Genomic DNA, 18,981 nt, shown 5'->3' with positions numbered 1-18,981 from the left:
ATGTTTCTTTAGACGCACACGTAAACCTTTCCCACGCTGTTTCTTAAGCCCCATGGATTCATCATATAGAAATATGCCAACACTCTCATCAAGATCTTCAGCTGCACGTTTCCGCTTACCTTTTAAAATTTCAAAAATACATAAGTAGGGGTATAGCAGGGAGGTGTAAGGGTGTGAGTTGATGAGGGATATATTTTCATGATAAAAAATCCCTCAACTCTTTTACACTTTACTGTTACTCCCAATGCAAGTGGTACTACAACTCCAATGATGATATAACAAACTTAGCAAAACTTAGTGCAAATACATTATCATCACATGAATATGCAAACATTAATACGAAGGCTAAAATTGTGATTGTGTGCAAAGATTAGACATATGTTAGAAATTTTGCATATTTTTTGAAAAAAGGAGCACAGAGGTAAGGGACTGATCATTGTTGTTGGAGGCTCCAAGGCCCAATCTTTTCGGTTGCGGGATCTTTTTCAATTAATTTCGTGAAATACCAAAGATTTGACAGTTTAAATCTATCATACTTTAATTTTCTTACTCGTGACCTGAAAGAATGTTGCTTTAAGGCAGGTCCTCACTTTCGACATAAGCATAAGCATAAGATTATCAAAATTCTTCGTTCTTTTTATAAGTTTTTATGCTTATACTTATGTGTACGTCGCAAGTAAGGACTCGGGATAATAAGCAAGATGTGCTTATTATCCCTAGTCTTAACCTTGGTCTGTAAAAGCTCGCGCGCTCCTTTGCCGTTTCTTCTTTAAATTTCAGAAAAGATAATGGGGTCTTTTGTTTCTCCAAACGTTCGCTTTTCTTCTCCTTTGTTACGTCTTTGCTCCACAGTTCGAACAAAAATTATATAATTTTCTTGTATAATGCAACCACACGATGAGCAAAACATGTTTTTTAAGTGTTTTTAAAATATCTGTTAATACCCGAGTCTGCTAACAAACATCATACCTAGCAGTTGCCTTTACTTCATGTAATGTGAGTTGACATATTTGAATGCGAGTTAGTAAATTTGAATGTGACTTAAATCGTGCATAGACGGGTTACCTTTTTCTATCGAAAGATATCAGGGAGCGAAGATTATCCTACAGTCGAAGTTTGGGGATACCAGTGAAATAGCGCCAATGTACAGAACATTATGGGTTTATCTAACGTACAGTTGAGACTATGCGAAAACTAAAAGAGGTGAACGGGTATGCTCGCATGTGCCTTGACAAATTAGAGGGAATTCGGGGCGATTTAGTGCGCATAGGTCTTCATTACAAGAAATGAGATTTTATCCAACTTACTGACGCACTTAGGAAATGGACTGAGAGAAATCCATCAAAATTCATGATAAGCATGACGTTAAAAGCAATATAGCAAGACATCCCCCCATTAATGCATTGCAAACGCGCCAAAACGAAGTCAAACAAAGTCGATGTGTCTATTGTAATGAAACCAATCACTCATCTGTCAATTGCAAAAAGATTCCTACGTCAGCAGAACGTAAGAAATTTCTCAGCGCTAATCGTCTTTGTTTTAATTGCACTGGGGGGGATTTCAAACTTCTGAGTATCGTAGCAAATCCAACTGCGCTATTTGTAAGCGAAGAAATCATACTTCTATCTGCGAAAACTCCAGTGAAAAACCTACCAACCTACCACCAGTTCAACTAATGACCTATTAATGAATACTAAATCTAATGAGCCTAAAGCAGTAGACCATCCCGTTGTTAAAGGGAGTGGGTATAAATGTCGCCCTCTAATTGATACGGGGGCGGGAAGCTCTTACGTCTCCTCAACACTCCTCGACGTTCTTAAGCAACAACCTATTATGAGGGAAATCCGATCTGTTGAGATGATGTTTGGCGCAACCACAAAATATATGGGAATTTATCTAATAAAAATGACTGACGGAAAAGAGGAATTTTAAACAGAAGCAACAGGAGGAGTAGCAAAAAAGGAACTTTTAATGCTTGATAATCCAAAATATGCATAATTAACGAACAATCATCTAAGCGGCATAAGCATGAATGATGATGACGACAAAGATAAACTTCCCGTACATTTAATATTTGGGCGTGGGATTACTCCAAAATTAAAATCGCGTCTAAGCCAAGAGTTGGATTCCCCCGTAAGCAAACTAGGATGGACAATCATGTCACCGAGGGAGGTGGTTAACCTTAATAAAATGCTTTTTACCCAAGCATATCGCGAAGAGTATGAGCAACTGTATAAGTTAGATGTTCTTGGACTCGAAATCTCTCGATCCGATGATCAGCAGAATGTTTACAGCGAGTTTAAAGAGCAGCTGCAAAGAAGTGAAGAAGGTTGGTATGAGACAGGATTACCCTGGAAGGGAAATCACCCACTATTACCCAAGAACAAATGTAGAAGTATATGAAGGTTAAATAGTTTGACTAAAAAACTAGAGAAACAGAATCTCATGGAGCAGTATCAAGAGATTATTCAGAAACAGTTGGAGGAAGAGTTAGTGGACCTGGCAGAAATGGACGTTCACGGCAAAGTTGCCCCATAAACCAGTGGTTAAGCAATCACTCAGAAATAACCAAGCTAAGGATCGTATATGACGGATCTGCGACATAATAATGATAAAGCACCGTCCTTGAATGAATGTTTACAGACCGGTCCACCCCTTCAGAATCATTTGTGGAAGGTGCTGGTGAGAGAAAGCTTCACCCAGTTGCGTTAATAGAGGATATAAAGCAGGCATTCCTCCAGGTAAGAATACGTATAGAAGATCGGGACTTAATGCGGCTTCATTGGTACAAAAACATCGAGACGAAAGAGAAGATAACCCTACGGTTTACCAAAGCTCTGTTCGGCTTATCTCCTTCCCAATTCCTTTTGTGAGGAGTCATCAAAAAACACCTAAAAAACCATATGCAGACAAACCCCGACATTGTAAAAGAGGTTAGAGACAGCCTATACGTCTACGACTTGGTCAGCGTGTGAGAAACAATCGCACAAACGAAGAAATTAAAAGAAACTACTACGGAAATCTTCGCCGACGGGCGGTGCACAAAGGCACTCCAACATACCTAAGCTAGAATCAGCACAAGCACAACAAGCTTCGACGGATGAGACCACATATGCCAAGCAACAATTAGGAGCAACTGCATCCGAAGCAACAATTCTCGGATTATCATGTGACAAAAAGAAAGATCTCATTAAAGTTCAGATACCAACGGACATGTCTCACAACATGAAGCGTGAGGTGTTAGCCAAGACAGCAAAGATCTATGGCCCGCTCGGTTTGGTGTCTCTTGTCACGTTCCAAGAAAAGCTTCTCTTTCGGGACTGCTGTGATGCCAAGTTTTCGTGGGACGAGGAATTGCCACAACAACTGAAAGATAAATGGTCATCCTGAGAAAAAGATCTATCACAATTGCACGAAGTATCATCGGTTTCCAGGAAATCATCAAAGAAATCTAGCTGCACGCCTTTGTTGATGCTAGCAGTTTTAGAGTGGGGGCAATATTGGTTGCCATTGTCCATCAACAAAGTGGTACTAGCAAGGGCCTGGTGGCTGCCAAATCTCGTTTTGCTAAGAAGGACCTGACCATACCACGCTTAGAACTTGTATCTGCAATTATGGCAACAAAGCTTGTTCATAACGTCAAGGAAGCGCTGGATGGATTCCCAATCGGCATTGTTTTTGCAGGGCTAGACAGCACAGTAGCTCTCCATTGGATACGGAATGGTGGAAGATAGGATTTAAAGCAATTCGTTGGGAATCGGGTAAGGAAGATACTGGAAAAGAACTACATTCCGGGGGAGACACATTCCTGGACAGGATAATCTTGCACAACTAGCGAGCAGAGGAGGTACAGTGAGAGAAGAAGATGATCTGTGGTGGAAGGGTCCAAAGTTGTTGACAACAAGAGAATATTGGCCAGAAGACATCACAGCAACGAAAGAGAGTCCAGCGGAAACAAAACCTAGACAATGGAAAATTTTGTCAAGATCAAGAGAGGCTTCATCTTTTGCCAGACAAAGCTGGTGTCTTGAAGTGTTATGAACGAATTCAAGGAGATCGCCCTATTTAGCTGCCTGATAATGATATGTTTACCGAAAAGATTGTTCAGCATTCCCATTATGTCACCCTTCATGGGGGAGCAAGTTTAACAATATCGAAAGTACGTGAAAATTACTAGGTTCCGAGATTAATACAAATTGTGAAACGAGTCATAAAGCGTTGTCACGAATGTGAAAGATTTCAAGCCGTTCCCTACCCAAGCCCTGTCCCAGGAAATCTACTTAGAGACCGCACTGAGCGGCGTTTGCCGTTCCAAGTAATTGGTGTCGACTACGCTGGCCCGATAAAGTATCGTAAAAGGAAAAACGTTGAAGCAAAAGCTTGGATTGTAGTTTATGCATGTGCAGTCACGAGAGCATTACATCTAGAATTAACAAAGGCTATGGACATTCAAGAGTTTCTCACAACCATCAAACGGTTAAATACGCGAAAGGGGCGACCGAGCAAAGTTTACTCCGACAGTTACTAGATGTTTGTAGCTGTAACAAGGATATTGAAAGGAATTATGCACGACTAGAGCTTTAACGATTATTTAGCTAAGTTACACATCCGGTGGCAATTCAACCTTTGCCGAGCTCCACGGTGGGGAGGTCAGTACGAAAGATTGATTAGTTTGATCAAACAAATCTTTTGTAAGTCGATCAGCAACGGCTATCTGACATGGGAAGAACTAGAAGAAGTAATTTTGGATGTGGAAATCACGTTGAACAACTGTCCTCTTGAATACATCGAAGACGACGATCAACTCCCTTTGCTTACACTTAATGCCATGCAGTTTGGAGTGCCAAACGTTATTCCAGAGCACGAAAACCATCGAATCCAGGATGACGACCTTCGACGCAGAGAAGTACGGCGTTGCAAGACAGAGTACTTAAGAGCATTGCCTAAAAGACATAACATGAAGGACAACGGGAAAAAGGCAAACATAAGCATTGGTGACATCGCAATCATTAAGGGAGAGAAAAAGAATCGACGCAAGTGGAAATTTGGAATTGTGGAGCGGTTTGTAACAGGAAATGATGGTAACAGAAAACGATGAGCAAAGCCAAGAGTTGGAAAAAGTACAATCAAACGACCACTCCAAATACTGAACCCCATGGAGTTATCTTGTGACGTAACCAGGAAGCATGAAACTATCTCGGACATTGATCTGAATGTAGATGTCCGTGAATTCAAACTAAAGAGAAATGCTGCAGCAATTGCAGAGTGTCATATTCAAGACCAAGTAGTAGAAGAGGAGCAAGAAAATTAAGAAAGGGAAGTAATACTTTCAAACATTAGGACATTAACATTTCTTTATATCAATAACTTTATGTTGGTTATTATAAAGGTAGTTATCTAGGAAATGATCTGTGTTTATATTCGTATCCAACCGAAAAACGAATAGGGTGAGAGTATAGGGAACTGGTATGTGAAACCGTGATTAATAAAATATGTCAAACTTGTGAGTGTGTTAGCCATCAGCTTTGCTTCTATAGCGTTCCCAACAGTATTGCAAGAGTACAAAGAAGAATTACATCAATTATCTATCCTGGGCTATCTTATAGTGACCGATTACAGAAAGCAAATCTGACTCTCGTAAGCGATCGTCGAAGACATGCCTTTTTCAAATTGTATAATAATATCATCAAAGATTGTTCTCATAAACTGTCAAAATTCTTCCCAGAACGCTGTTCCATCAACAGCGAACTACGATGCACAAGTACTCTTTGAATAAAATCGATTTTTTATTATTATTATTATTATACATTTTTTGATGCACGCAATGTCACCTACTTTCTTGTCCATAAGATCATTTCTCAACATTTAAATTATGTCATACATGTTAATACCTAAATGCTTTCGGTTATGCAGGTTCCTAAAAAGTAGTTTTGTACATACCACGTACTTTTTTCGACTGCCACCTGATGTTGGGAATTCCAGATGCTCTGAAAATTAGTGTGAGTTCTACCCTTTGCTGCGATCTTATTAGCTGCAGCATGCTCTCGGTGCAATTTAGAAAAACTAGAACTATGCCATTACTTATTAATAATATACATAAAAAATTCTCCATTCCGTTGATTTATAAACATTTCAGCAAGTTCTTTTAATCCTTCAATTCGTATTTTTCAATTTCGTCAAATATTTTGTCACATTGCTATTGCTTCTACTACACACGTCTTCAAAACAAGGTATTCATGGCAGTGTTTGCATTTTTAGAAGTGTATTTTATTTTGCAAGTGCTGAATTATAGACTCGATTGCCGAAGAATGTACTTAAAACTTGCGCTATATAGCTATTTGTTATTGTTTTTGTTTACAAAAATTTAAATTTACTACTTGCGAGATTTGATTTTCTTCTATTCGATCGGATCTTATGGTTAGTTTGTTGTTTGACCAGTCCAACATAGGCATGTTATGTAGCTACTAAAATTTACACTGCTCTAAACCAATCAGAATTGAGAAGTTTTCTTATGAATATATTTTTATGCGAAATTATACCACGATCTGATGTTTTACGATATCTGGTCACCGTCCATTATGTATAGCTAAATACTCGTGCGAAGAATTGTTGTGTTTGTTTTGTTTCAGAAAATAAATTTTTAATTATTTTTTAATTTTAAAACTTGATACTTTTTGTATTTGTTTTCTGTAGGTAAATTTCTTTGTCCCCCTTTTTGAAACTAACTGCAGAATCGAAATTGTTTCCTTTACCAAAAAATAAATATATAATTTAACTTTTGGTCAACTATATTGATCAAACAGCCAATACTTTTTTATATCTTTCCAATGCATTGTTTTTGCTTCTTTCTTCTCTTAAGTTGGAAAGGCTACCTTTAAATGCTACCTTTGTTTTGGTGTATTTCAAATTGTGCTCTAATTGATTCTAATTTTGGTGACTTTATAGCCTACGCCGTCGTTGATGTATTTTATTGGAGAAGATTTGATAAGGTCGAAGATACTTAGTGAGGAAACAACTCTTTCCGTCCTTGCTTTTGGTGGAGAGACATGTCCTTCTCTATCAACTTTGCGAAAGTGGAAGAATAAAAAATGTCCCACAAGACTTTATAACGTCTACGGTATTACAGAGGTCTCTAGTTGGGCAACATGTCACCTAATTACCGATGAAGAACTTGATACTGCTGCCCTTGATGTTGATTGTGAAATGTCAAACACGTGTGAACTTGGAAAACCTTTACTACATACAAAAATTTGTATACGAAATGACAATGGAGAAGAAATCACTTCTGGTTTCGGTCATTTGTTTATTGGTATGTTGTCCACAACAACTAGTTTGAATGGATTCAATTTTACGCAAAGTCTATACAACTGGGTTTTTAATTCGTGCAAAACATTGAAATCGTGCATTATATTTCGCACAATTCTTTCGAAAGTTAACAAAACGCTTCAAAAACAAATCTAAAACATGCACTATTTATATAAAAAATGCTTTCCTGTCTAATTGCAATGAATTTATTTCTAAATTGGCGAGGTTTCTTGAGAACGTTGGCTGTTAGTTTTTGTAGCAAGCCCACTGTCATACAATGTAAGCACGTCAGCACAATTGTCAAGCGTAGTGACAAGAAAGAAAGGTTAGACAATTACGGAGCCTTTTTACTAAACATTGAGCGCAGAGCACAGTTTTGCACCAAAGAAAAGTGTCAAAAGAAGGGATACTAAATTACTGATTTTATTTTTAGCAATTTTGTTATTGTCAATGTTCGACTTATTTTGGTTGTATATTACGGTTATTAGGTTGTATGGACTTATATCGTTACATCCTATAGTGATTTTACTAAATATGTTTTTGTAAAGTTTTTCATTAACGTCTCAGATTTTTATGAACGTTAAATATGCATGTACCCATGCGTGTACCCATTATGTTTCTATTTCCAATAATTTTTCTTCGCCAAGGGGGAGAAAAACGGCGCTGTTTATTGGAAGGAGAAAGTGGAAAAGATGCGCCAGTTATGAGATGCAGCGGCGATGAAGTGCGTGTAAATAATGGTCACATATGGTATTTGGGACGTTCTGATAATCAGATCAAAAGATTTGGCCAGCGAATCAATTTAGATCATTTAGAGATAACTGTTCGTAATTGTGATGAGGTTTCTTCTTGCGCTTGTGTTGTGGAAAACCTGTCAACTTGTGCTAATGGCTTATTGCTTCATATGTTCGTTGTACCAAAGCTTTTGTCATCCAGTGCCGCTGAGAGTTATACCACTTTGCGGGAACGGATTAATGACTGTCTGCCGAGAGCGTCTGTGCCTGATCGCATTCATTTGATTCAACAATTACCTTTGACGAATCATGAGAAAGTTGATAAACATAAACTTCTCATTATTGCTAAAGAAAATTGGACTTCCTGTAACACAAGTGAACTATTTGTAGATGTAGCAATCTCGCACATGTGGAGCGATTGCTTGATGAAGAGTTTTAAGCCACCTGAGTTAAATAATAGCAGAGGTGTTTTTTTTGACGAAAGGTCGATTTTTCAGAAGAAAAAGGTGAACGCAGTCAAGACAAACGAAATGTTTATGTTGCAAGGAGGCGACTCTTTTCGAGCTGTGCAATTAGTTGGACAAATTGAGAAGTGGATTGAAACACGTGTAGGGTATCCCATTCAATTACCGCATTTGTTTAATATCATCGTCAACAAACCTTTTCATTGTGTTATTAGTTATGTGATGGAAACGTTAAAAGAATTTAAAAATCGTACTATGAATTGCGAAAGCGATTGTCATAAGAAAATTATCGTCAGCAATGACGATGCCGACAGTGGTAATGACGCAAATAGTTTCCAAAGTCCGATTAGAGATGTTAGCTCTTTGTTTAGTCCAGCATACTCCATGGTACGAGACATCTGTGCGTGCTATTTCAAACGAGGTGCACAAAGACAAACATGTTTAGCTTGCGCAGACTCTAATGCTTGCCTATTATTTTATAAGAATGACAAGTACATAAAGGATTCTGATTTGCGTTTGAAGTGGGAAGTTTGCATGGAAAAATGCATTGATGCTTCTCCTCTTGTTGTTACCTCATGCTTCAAGGGAAAAAGCACTGTCTTCATTGGCTCCCATTCGCACCTTTTTATTTCGGTTTCCTTGTCCACTGGAAACTTGCTATGGAAGAATCGTCTTGGTGGCAGAATTGAGTCTTCAGCTTGTCTTTCTCATTGTGGTCGTTACATTATTGTTGGTAAGTATATTCATTGCATGTTTACGTGTTGCTGGGAGCGTGGCCAGTCTGTAAGTTTTAGTCCACTTATATTTAAAAACATTTCATAATTCATTTCTTTTTATTTTTTTGCTGTAAATGAACATGGAAAAAAAATGCATAGCAGCACTAGCTATATAAAATGGGTTGGCTTCACTAATGCTATTTTCTAAATAAACTTTGTGTCCTGACCCGTATCTCTGGCATTTCAGAGCTTCAGCATTTCCCACACGCCACTTACAAGAGCGAATTGACACGTTACCAAGATCGTCTCGAATACACCGTATTCTTTTGCACAAAAAGTCTCTTAAAAAAGATTTTTGTTGCACCCCATTGTAAAATACTTTTTAACACGATACATTATTGTGATGTATCTTAGAAAGTCTAAATTTACTTGTTTTCACCTTCAATAACACGCAGTTTTCAGAATCTGTGTTCAGGCAAGCTTCAACCAGGAAGCTTCGTGTGGCGTTTGACTGTGTTTTGAGTAATAATTTATTAGTTTTTGAACTGAACTAAATAGAAAACATGCACTTAAACTCATTTGAGATAGTTTAGAATATTTTTGGTTTAGGGAAAAAATATGGAACGTGTTCTCTTAAATCGCGGTAACGCCTTCCGAGGTTAGAACGAACACTTTTTTATTCTGAACTCTATATTTTGGAAATTTGTCGATCGATTGAGTTGTTTTTTTTGTCTTTTTTTATTAAATCCGAAAAAGATGCTTTAACTTGGGAGACAACAAGTTATGCAGTGCAACCAAAAAAGAAAGACTTGTTTTACTTCAACATTATATGCTATGTAAAACCTTACAAATAGGTAATTTTATTATGGTTTGACGTTATCGGTTATCTCTTTTTATGGCGGTTTCAAGGTGCTTTTCAATAGACCTTTTTCGTCGTGGCATGAAGTCTGGGTTTAGCCAAATTCTGACGTAATCCAAGTTAGCGGGTATATATATCTTGTATTACACCTAAACTTAATATCGCAAGTATTAGCAGTCAAATATGTATCATTGATCATAGCTTTTTTAATCAGCATTGGTGTCAATCTATTTGACCTGTATGTGACATATAGCTAGCATTAAAAATCATATCATCGTCATTTCCAAGGTGCAGATAAGATCCATCAAGTCTGTTAGCTTATAAGTTTTATTCTTGGATTAATATTGGTTTTACAATAAACTTACTCCACTAATAACAACAACTCCATATATAGACACACCGGATGTATGTCAAATTGTTCGATTTCACGTGTTTACGAAATTAATATTAACTCTAATAAATGAAGTACTATATATTATGTTAACAAAGTCCATAATCATGCTCTAATAACAGCTTTCATCATCATTATAACCTCCAAACACTGCATTCTGGCAATTACTGAAGGAACACAAGTTGGTGCATTTCAAATCAGCCTTTCTGTGGGAGAAAGGCATTGTTAAAGAATTCCTGATCTATAGTGTTCAGAACAAACAAGTGTTTGCTTTAACCTCTGAAGGCGTTGTCCTAGCATGAGAAACACAACACGTTACCAAAGATATTTTCTTTCTAAAGCAGAAATACTCTTAAATATCTCAAATGAGTTTAACTGCATGTTTTCTATTTAGTTCAGTTTGGAAACTTTTAAATTCTTGCTCAAGCTTGCTTAAACGGCGGGTTGTTTGGAAACTTCATTTAGAAATGAAGATGTCAGATCATTTAGAAACTGCAGTTTCATTTTATGTCCTAATTAAAAAGGCGTCGTATGATTGCGAAAGACGTTAAATTATTGATTTTTGAAAGGAGAAATACTCGAAAACTGTGGGTTTATAAAGCGGAAACAAGCGAATGTAGAAATTCTTTCATATATCTTAATAATGGGGGAAACGAAACTGAACGATTATTGGCCATGTAATACGGCCTAGAAAGCAGGAAGAAGATTGTTTATACCTAGCTAATTAAAAATAGACAACACTGACAAAAGTTCCATGACAATGGCTGATGTATTTTATAGACCAGGCTTTGTATGTATACGTCTGCCAAGTCCAGCATTTCAATGTCTCTTGTTATTTGAGTGACAATATATCATTTACTTGTTGAAAGAAAAATGGGAAATTTTATTTGAAAAATTTTTCATGATGAAAACAATCCTAAAAAAGTTAAATAAGTTTTTTTTATCTGAGATGAGAAGTAAATGTGAATGTTTTTTGCAATGTTTCTTGTCACAATCTATTCTTAAAGTAAATAATTAAGTCAGTTTCATGTTTTATATACATAGCTTGTAAGATATCTTTTGTTTTTTAACCAATTTTTCTGGTTTCCAAATCAGGTACTAACTTATTTTGATAAATATAATTCAATTCAAAAAAATAAATCATCGAAGTACAAACTTGAAACCGAATCTCGGTTGAACTGTCGGTAGCCTCTTTAAGCGCTACCTGTCCAAAGTACCGTTATAGCGAATCGGTCGCTTACAATTTTTAATTTTTTGAGTTGCATTTGTCTATAAATTGTTGCGTGGACAATGCATGCCAATGCTTATGAGTAATGTGCAAAATAACTGTTTAAGAACTGATTACATTGAGCATTTTCAACCCTGGGCTGAACTGAGTCCTGTTAAGGGAGTTAAAATTTATTGCGTTTACATTGAAAATCTCATCCCCGAAGATAAAAATTAACGGGTATCTTATATAATATAGACACCCGAAATACGAAACATAAAATGTCTAGCTGACAACAATTAGACTACATATGCTTAAATAACTCAGCCCTGCTTTAAAAACGATTACACGGTATAATTTTCGTGCCAGTGCTGAGTTCAACACTGTGCTGAAATTTCAACCCCGTTGGCCGAAGTACCGTTTAAATTTCAATTTTCCCAGGGTTGAAAATTTGCCTTATAATTAGGCGCGTTTGATATTATGAATGTTTCGTATTAAGACTGGGCTGAAGTTTAAACTCACATAACGGGGATCAGTTCAGCCCAGGGTTTAAAATGCTTACTATAATCAGCCCCTTAAATTGCTATTTTGTGATATAATTTTCTTTTGTAATTTTCTTGTTTTTCCACTTGTGCTTAGTATGTGTTAAATTTCAAAAGAAAAATAGTAAAGTAAAAATCGCCCTTTAAGTCTCTCAAGTGTAGTGTTTAAATGAAGTGAAGAACTGGGTTAGGTCAACGGAAAGGACTAAACAAACGCTGGATATACGTATAGATTTTGGTTTTGTAACTAGAGATTTTACGTTTACGTTTGTACTTTGTTAAGTAAGCAATATACCGATTTTACATTGGCCACGAGGATTAAAGACCGCTTGTAAAGCGATAGGATGAATGAAGAGGAAGAGATATTGCCTCAAAATTTTGAAAATTCCGCTTCATATCACGGACCTCGCGATATCAAAATGCACACTTTCGTGCCGGACGTTGACCCCGACGAAACAGGTCAGCGATGGAAGTAATAGGAGAAAGAATTGTCTATTGTTCCGCTATTTTCGCATTGCAAACACACAGAATCGTGTGGATGCAATCAATATTTATGGGGGCGAACAAATAAGGGAATTAATCGAGACATTACACAACGTTCATACGCCAAATACTGAGGAACCAAACGAATACGATAAAATCATTGCAAAGCTTGACAACCATTTTACGCCGATGATTAACAAAGACAGTGGAAGTTGTAAGTTCGACCAAAATGCACAAAAACGGTGGTGAGTCTGTCGCTCAATATCATGAAGGACAATAAGTTGCGCCGGGAAGCAATGGTTTTAGACAACGCATTGCAATGGTTGAAGCATCGCGTTGTCTAGTGATGCAGTTTTAATTTATTATGGGATCGGTGTGGAGACAAAGCAGCAAGAGGACGCCGGTCCCAATAGCCTGTGTGTAATCCTACTGCTGTAGAAAGAACAGGGATAGCAACCGGTAACATGTGCAAGCAAAAGCCTAACAGCGGTAGAACAACGGCATTCGCAAACCGACAGAGATACATTGGCTATTCATTGGGCGTGTGAAAAGTGCTACTTTTACCTCATAGGCAGTAAATGCACTGTAGAGACAGACCATCACCCGATGTTTCGAATTTTCAACAATCCGCACAGCATTGGTTACTGTACTTGCAACAGCTCGAGCTAAAGTTCTGTCCTGGGAAAAGCAACCCAGCGGATTATCCCTCAAGGCATACAATCGTGTTAGACAAAGAGGATGAGAAGAAAACAAACGCTAGAGACTTGGTGATTCGAAGCATCATCCAAGACACAACACCAGTAGCAATCCGACGCGAAGAAATCCAAAAAGAAACCCAAAAGGACCAAGAACTGAGAAAACAAGCGGCCATCGCTCCTGTAAAGTCGACAAAGATTTAAAACAGTACGGCCAAGTGTTTCCAGAACAGAACTTTATCGACGGGCTGGTGTTACGAGGAAATCAGACCTAAAAGTCTCTGCACTCGAGTAATTGACTTATGCCACGAAGGACACCTTAGCATCGTAAAGACTAAGCAGTTACTCCGGTCGAATGTATGGTTCCCTAGAATCGACAAGCTTGCAGAACGTATTGCAGAATTGCCAGTTGTCCAGCCTGCCAAGCGTACGTTAATACAAAGAACCGCGAAGGCCGCAAAGGCTGGAAGAGATAATTATTTGTATTCTTAGGGAATTATCGAGTGCCCCCACACCCAAGCACAGAAAAATGCCCACACCGCTTACTAATGAATCGAGAGGTAAGGATGAAAATCCCATCTCCAATAAAGAGTTCTCCCAACAGCAACGTGGTGCAACGAGATGAGAAAGCAAAGATGACAATGAAGACATACGCCGACAAAGCAAGAGCAACGAAACAGCATGACTTTAAAGTTTGAGAAGTAGTATAGATCAGGCAAGCCAAAAAGAACAAAGTAAGTTTAGCATTCGAAACAACTCGCTACATTATTGAAAACATAAACGGATCTATGATAACGGCATAGAGGGAAAAACATGGAAGATAAGTTTCTCGTAATAGGTCATTCTTTAAAAGACAGCAGAAACCACTTGAGAGACTTAATTCTGGAGACATTGACTGAATCAATGAACCGGAATCCACCAAATAAACAATCAAGATCTAGACGACTGATCAGAAGACCGCATGGATGAACGACTATTAACGTTGAGTCAACTGTTGAAGATTATTCAAAACATTAAAGTTGATATTGATTAGGTTAATTACTATGTTAAGATATATTCCAAGAAGGGGAGGAATGTAGTGTTTAAATGAAGTAAAGCACGCGGTTAGGTCAGCGGAAAGGACTAAAAAAACGTTGGATATACGTAAAGATTTTGGTTTTGTAACTTGAGATTTTATGTTTACGTTTGTGCTTTGTTAAATAAGGAATAAACCGATTTTACAGGAAATGTTACGTGAAATCAAACTTGAATTTTAGGTTTGTCAACAGGTCTGTTTTCAACCATTGAAGTCAGAAATGTTATGCGCTGAGTTTCCTTTGAAAACGTCATAATAATTTGTTGCATATCAAAAGCAGAGTCTTTATTTTGGATGGAAAAATATGATTTGTTTTGACGTATATACAATTGTTTGCAACTTTTTCAGTGCTTTTACAGCATAATTCTTTAAATCAGTTGCGAAGCAGGCTCCATTTTTTCACTCCTAAATTGCAAAATTCTAAGCAAAATCATGCATTGTTATTACTTTGTTGTTTCCATTTCTTTCAATCATTGTTTTTCCAGTGATTGAACACAAAATTGTTATCATCAAAGAAATAAGAAACTAGCCGGCTGGCTTCGTTACATATGTGCTGTGTCTCTCTTATTTTGCAATGTCTGATAAATTTCAGGTTGCTATGATGGCAAAGTGTACGTTTTGATAAAGACAACTGGGGTCATTTGGTGGGTATATCAAACACAAGATATTGTAAAGTCGTCTCCTTGTCTTGATCAAGATACAGGACTGATTTGGATTGGATGCCATGATGGTCGTTTGTACGCGTTAGATGTTGATCTGAGAGTTTGCCAATTGATAGTGAATTGTGTCAGCGGATCTTGTTTCAGCTCTGCAGTTGTTTCTTACGATCCACATTGTGTATACATTGGCACACTTGCGGGATACTTTCTTTGTATTGATGCTCAGATTGGCAAAACCAAGTGGCTCAAGCAACTGGAAAAGCCGATATTCTCTACTGCTTTAGTTCAAGGCAATACTGTAGTTGTTACCTTAGTAAATGGGTTGGTCAAGCGGCTCAGTTATTCTGGCGATGAAATTTGGGAATTGCAAACAACTGATTCAGTTTTCAGTTCTCCTGTTTCTTTGGCATCCAGTGCTATGTCTAGCAAAGACCTTATTATTGCTTCTCATGGGCATAAAGTGCATTGTATTTCTTTTGATGGTCACGTAAAATGGACAACCAAGCTGAACGGCCCTGTCTATGCTACACCAAGTTCCATCAATAGCAGAAGCAAAGCTGCAAACAGTTGTAAGCTTTATGTGGACAGTGCTTGCTTTGTTGTCGCGACAACAAAAGGCACTGTATATATCTTAGCTGAAACTGACGGAAGTATTTTGAGAACTTTTTCTTTACCCGGGGAGGTGTTCTCTTCTCCTGTGATAGTTGGACAAGATGTAGTGGTTGGATGCCGAAATAATTTTTTGTACTGCATTACCTTTTCACAATAATTCTATAGTTAGCATATCTACTTATATATTGCAGTCAACTTTATGATGTCTGTGTTCTTTTTTAAAAAATGTTTAGTGGTATGGAAGCTTAAATAATAAAATTGAAAATCAAACAATCCTTACCAGAAAGATGATGTTTGATGAGAATTCTGCCTTTTTAAAACACTTTCTGTCTCTCCTTCAAACAAAAAAAAAACAGCAAAAAACTGTAGCAAGACGAAAAAAGAATATAATGGTCCGATTATGTAATCAAAACTTTAACAAAAAAGCTTTCTTATCCAATATTTTTATCATAAGTCTGCATTCGTCATCAAGTTTATTGTTTAAGAGACATTACAGACAAAGATGAAAAGAATGTTTTACTATTTAATAAGTAACTTACAAGTTAGTATTTACTAATGGGCCCACAAGTTCTAACACGCGAAATAACATTTCAAACAAATAATATAAGTAGTCAGAACACAAACAAATAGATTTTGAACACAATCAATAAATACCAGACAAACAGGAACGTCTCACACACAAAAACAATAATTCAAACACAATACATAACTTTGAAAACACAAATTCCCGGATGATGAAACAATTTCTCGGATAAAATTGTGCCTGCGCAGCATTTGGACGTCGTTTAGTGACAACATATTGTATACACCATTTAGTTCTATACTTGCAGCAATTTTCTCCTTTGCGCGTTAACACGAAGCAGTTATGCGTCTGCCGATTCGTTTTGGGGACTGTATGCTATCCAATTTGTATGCGTGGTCGACACACAATTTTCAATTTTACCTAATATAACTATTCCAATATAACTATTCTCCATCACAAATAAACATTTCAAGCTTTTACATTCACAGCCAGCGACGGAAGAAAAACTGACTTTTTACGTGGGACAACTAATAAAGGTGTTTCATTAATTCCTATTTCCGTTCTTCCATAAGTTCCTAGAATCTAATAACAATTATGTATTATTTACTTAAATAAATTCCAACAATAATAACTGGAGGGGCTAAGTGGACTGGGACGAGGTTGTCAAAAACATGGATGGAAAAGGACCTATTTCCGCTGAAATGTTTCGTTGAAACTATTTAACAGAAGAAACCATCGGCATTGTACCTAAGAATATGTATTGTAAAAGTAATAAGCCGTATTCAAACAGTTCAATTGAGTGGTTGGAGTTAGTTACTTTTCAAAGAAAAAGCAATATCAGACACGCTCTGCACAATGGGGGTGAAAAAGTTATTTTTCATCCTTCGTAAAGTAAATATTATTACGTCAACGGATTTTGTGAAGATACTAACACTGTGTATCAGTTTTAAGGAAAGGTTATCACGGCTGTCCATTATTTGAGCGGCGAAAATCCTTACTGTAGAGGGACATTGTTGAGAGACGCATACAATCGAACCATTGAGCGTGAAAAAAGACTAAAGGACTTAGGATATAATTTGAAAACGATATGGAAACATGACTTCAAACGACTGAGATAAACACCTCAAATGCAGCATTTTCTAAGTACACATAAATTCATAACAGATCTTTGTCCGGCTGATAGCTTTTTTCGAGGAATTGTTGAAGTGTTTAAGTTGTTTCGTAAGGCCGAGGAAAACAAAAAATCTTTCATAACGATTTTACCAGTCTTTAACCGTTCGTCATGAAAAATCGCCACTATGCTACAGGCTACCCCACAATTATTCGCAAAAATTTTGAAGACCTTTCTAATTACTTTGGTTTGATTAAGTGCCGTGTTCTTGCTTCTCCAATTCTTCATTTCCCTGTACTTCCTGTGAAAGTTAACGGTAAATTAATGTTTCCGTTGTGTAAACGATGTGCTGCAACTGCCTCGATAGAATGTCATCATTCAGAAAACAAGCGTGCGTTTCGCGGTATTTTACTACCAATGAAATGACAAAGGCAATTGAAATGGGATACAAGATTTTAGAGGTACATGAAATCTGACATTTTGAAAAAAGCTCCGACAGTTCATTTAGTGAATATGTTAGTAGTTATGGTGCAGGTATGGTCCCGGAAGTAAACGGAGCTCTTACCCGTGTCAATTAGTTTCCAGTCCTAAGAAGTAAACGGGGCGCGCGCGTGTAAACCGGAAACGAACTTAGCGGGGGAATGTTGAATGTGATAGGTTATCATAATAAAGGGAAATGAAACAATTGACAAAATAAAATGGCGTTTTTCAGCGGTAGTGAAGATAATGTATTGTCAAATAAAAACATTTTTTCGAAACTTAACGTGACAAGAAACATGGTGACAAGAAATATAATCTAATTTATTAAAAGCGTCCAATAAAATGTCTGAAAGCACTCATCGTGTATTTCATTACACGTTTCACTATATAGACGAACTATCGTCTTAAAAATGTTATTTGCGTTGCTCATTATTGCATTGCTTTTGGACGTTTTGAAAAAAAAATAAAAAATATGGCACACATGTTTAATCAGATATTTGCAGACACTGTTGAGTTTGAAGAAGTTAGTCACAGCAATCTTATCAATTTGATTTTCGTCGATTTTATAAGTAAAAAGATTCAAGAGCTACGAAGAGCTCAAAAGGATGAAAGTAAAGCAGACCCTTGGGTAGAGTATCAAAACGTTTTAGAAATGATGACTGAGGAAGATCGTTGGTTCAATTTTGCAGCTCGAGCAGTCGAAACAAATGTCTGGAATGGAATATGTGAAGCCTTTAAGTTTCTAAAGAGCTGTGGACCTTCGAACTCTCACAAGACATATTTTGACAAACTGTTTAGTGCTACTTGGGTAAAACTAATGTTAATGCACACGGGACAAAACGTCCTCCTTTTTATCAACATCTCTTTGACTATGCTAATTGTAGTTGTAAACTGAAATACAAATCAACTATGTAATTGCTTTGACAAAAAAATAAAATATGAATTTCAATGTTATTGCATTTTGACTTCAGTTGTTTTATGACCACGTCAATGTGAAAATGGGAATCGGTAGAAGCAAACGTGAAAATGGAAATGCAAAAAGGAATAAAAATCATAATCGTCAGAATATGTTTCACTTGGGTATCAGTTTCGGACGCAACGATCTCAATCTTGAGGGTCATTTGC

General features: G+C 37.1%; 1 protein-coding gene across 1 annotated transcript in view; it reads left to right on the top strand.

Moving 5' to 3' along the window:
- LOC124447425 (beta-alanine-activating enzyme-like) overlaps positions 1 to 16,046 on the top strand; it is a 38,999-nt gene extending 22,953 nt beyond the window's left edge. The window contains exons 3-5 of the mRNA XM_046998341.1: positions 6,946 to 7,309; positions 7,953 to 9,236; positions 15,064 to 16,046. Coding sequence (XP_046854297.1) covers positions 6,946 to 7,309; positions 7,953 to 9,236; positions 15,064 to 15,899 — 2,484 coding nt within the window. The 3' untranslated portion in view covers positions 15,900 to 16,046. The remainder of the gene's footprint in view (positions 1 to 6,945; positions 7,310 to 7,952; positions 9,237 to 15,063) is intronic.
- The last annotated feature ends 2,935 nt before the right edge of the window (positions 16,047 to 18,981 follow it).

The sequence above is a fragment of the Xenia sp. Carnegie-2017 genome, unplaced genomic scaffold (genome assembly GCF_021976095.1).
Source record: "Xenia sp. Carnegie-2017 unplaced genomic scaffold, XeniaSp_v1 HiC_scaffold_22, whole genome shotgun sequence".
Classification (NCBI taxonomy): Eukaryota; Metazoa; Cnidaria; class Anthozoa; order Malacalcyonacea; family Xeniidae; genus Xenia; species Xenia sp. Carnegie-2017.
The sequence above is the reverse complement of the archived record's forward strand: the minus strand, read 5'-3'. Positions and strand labels throughout refer to the sequence as shown.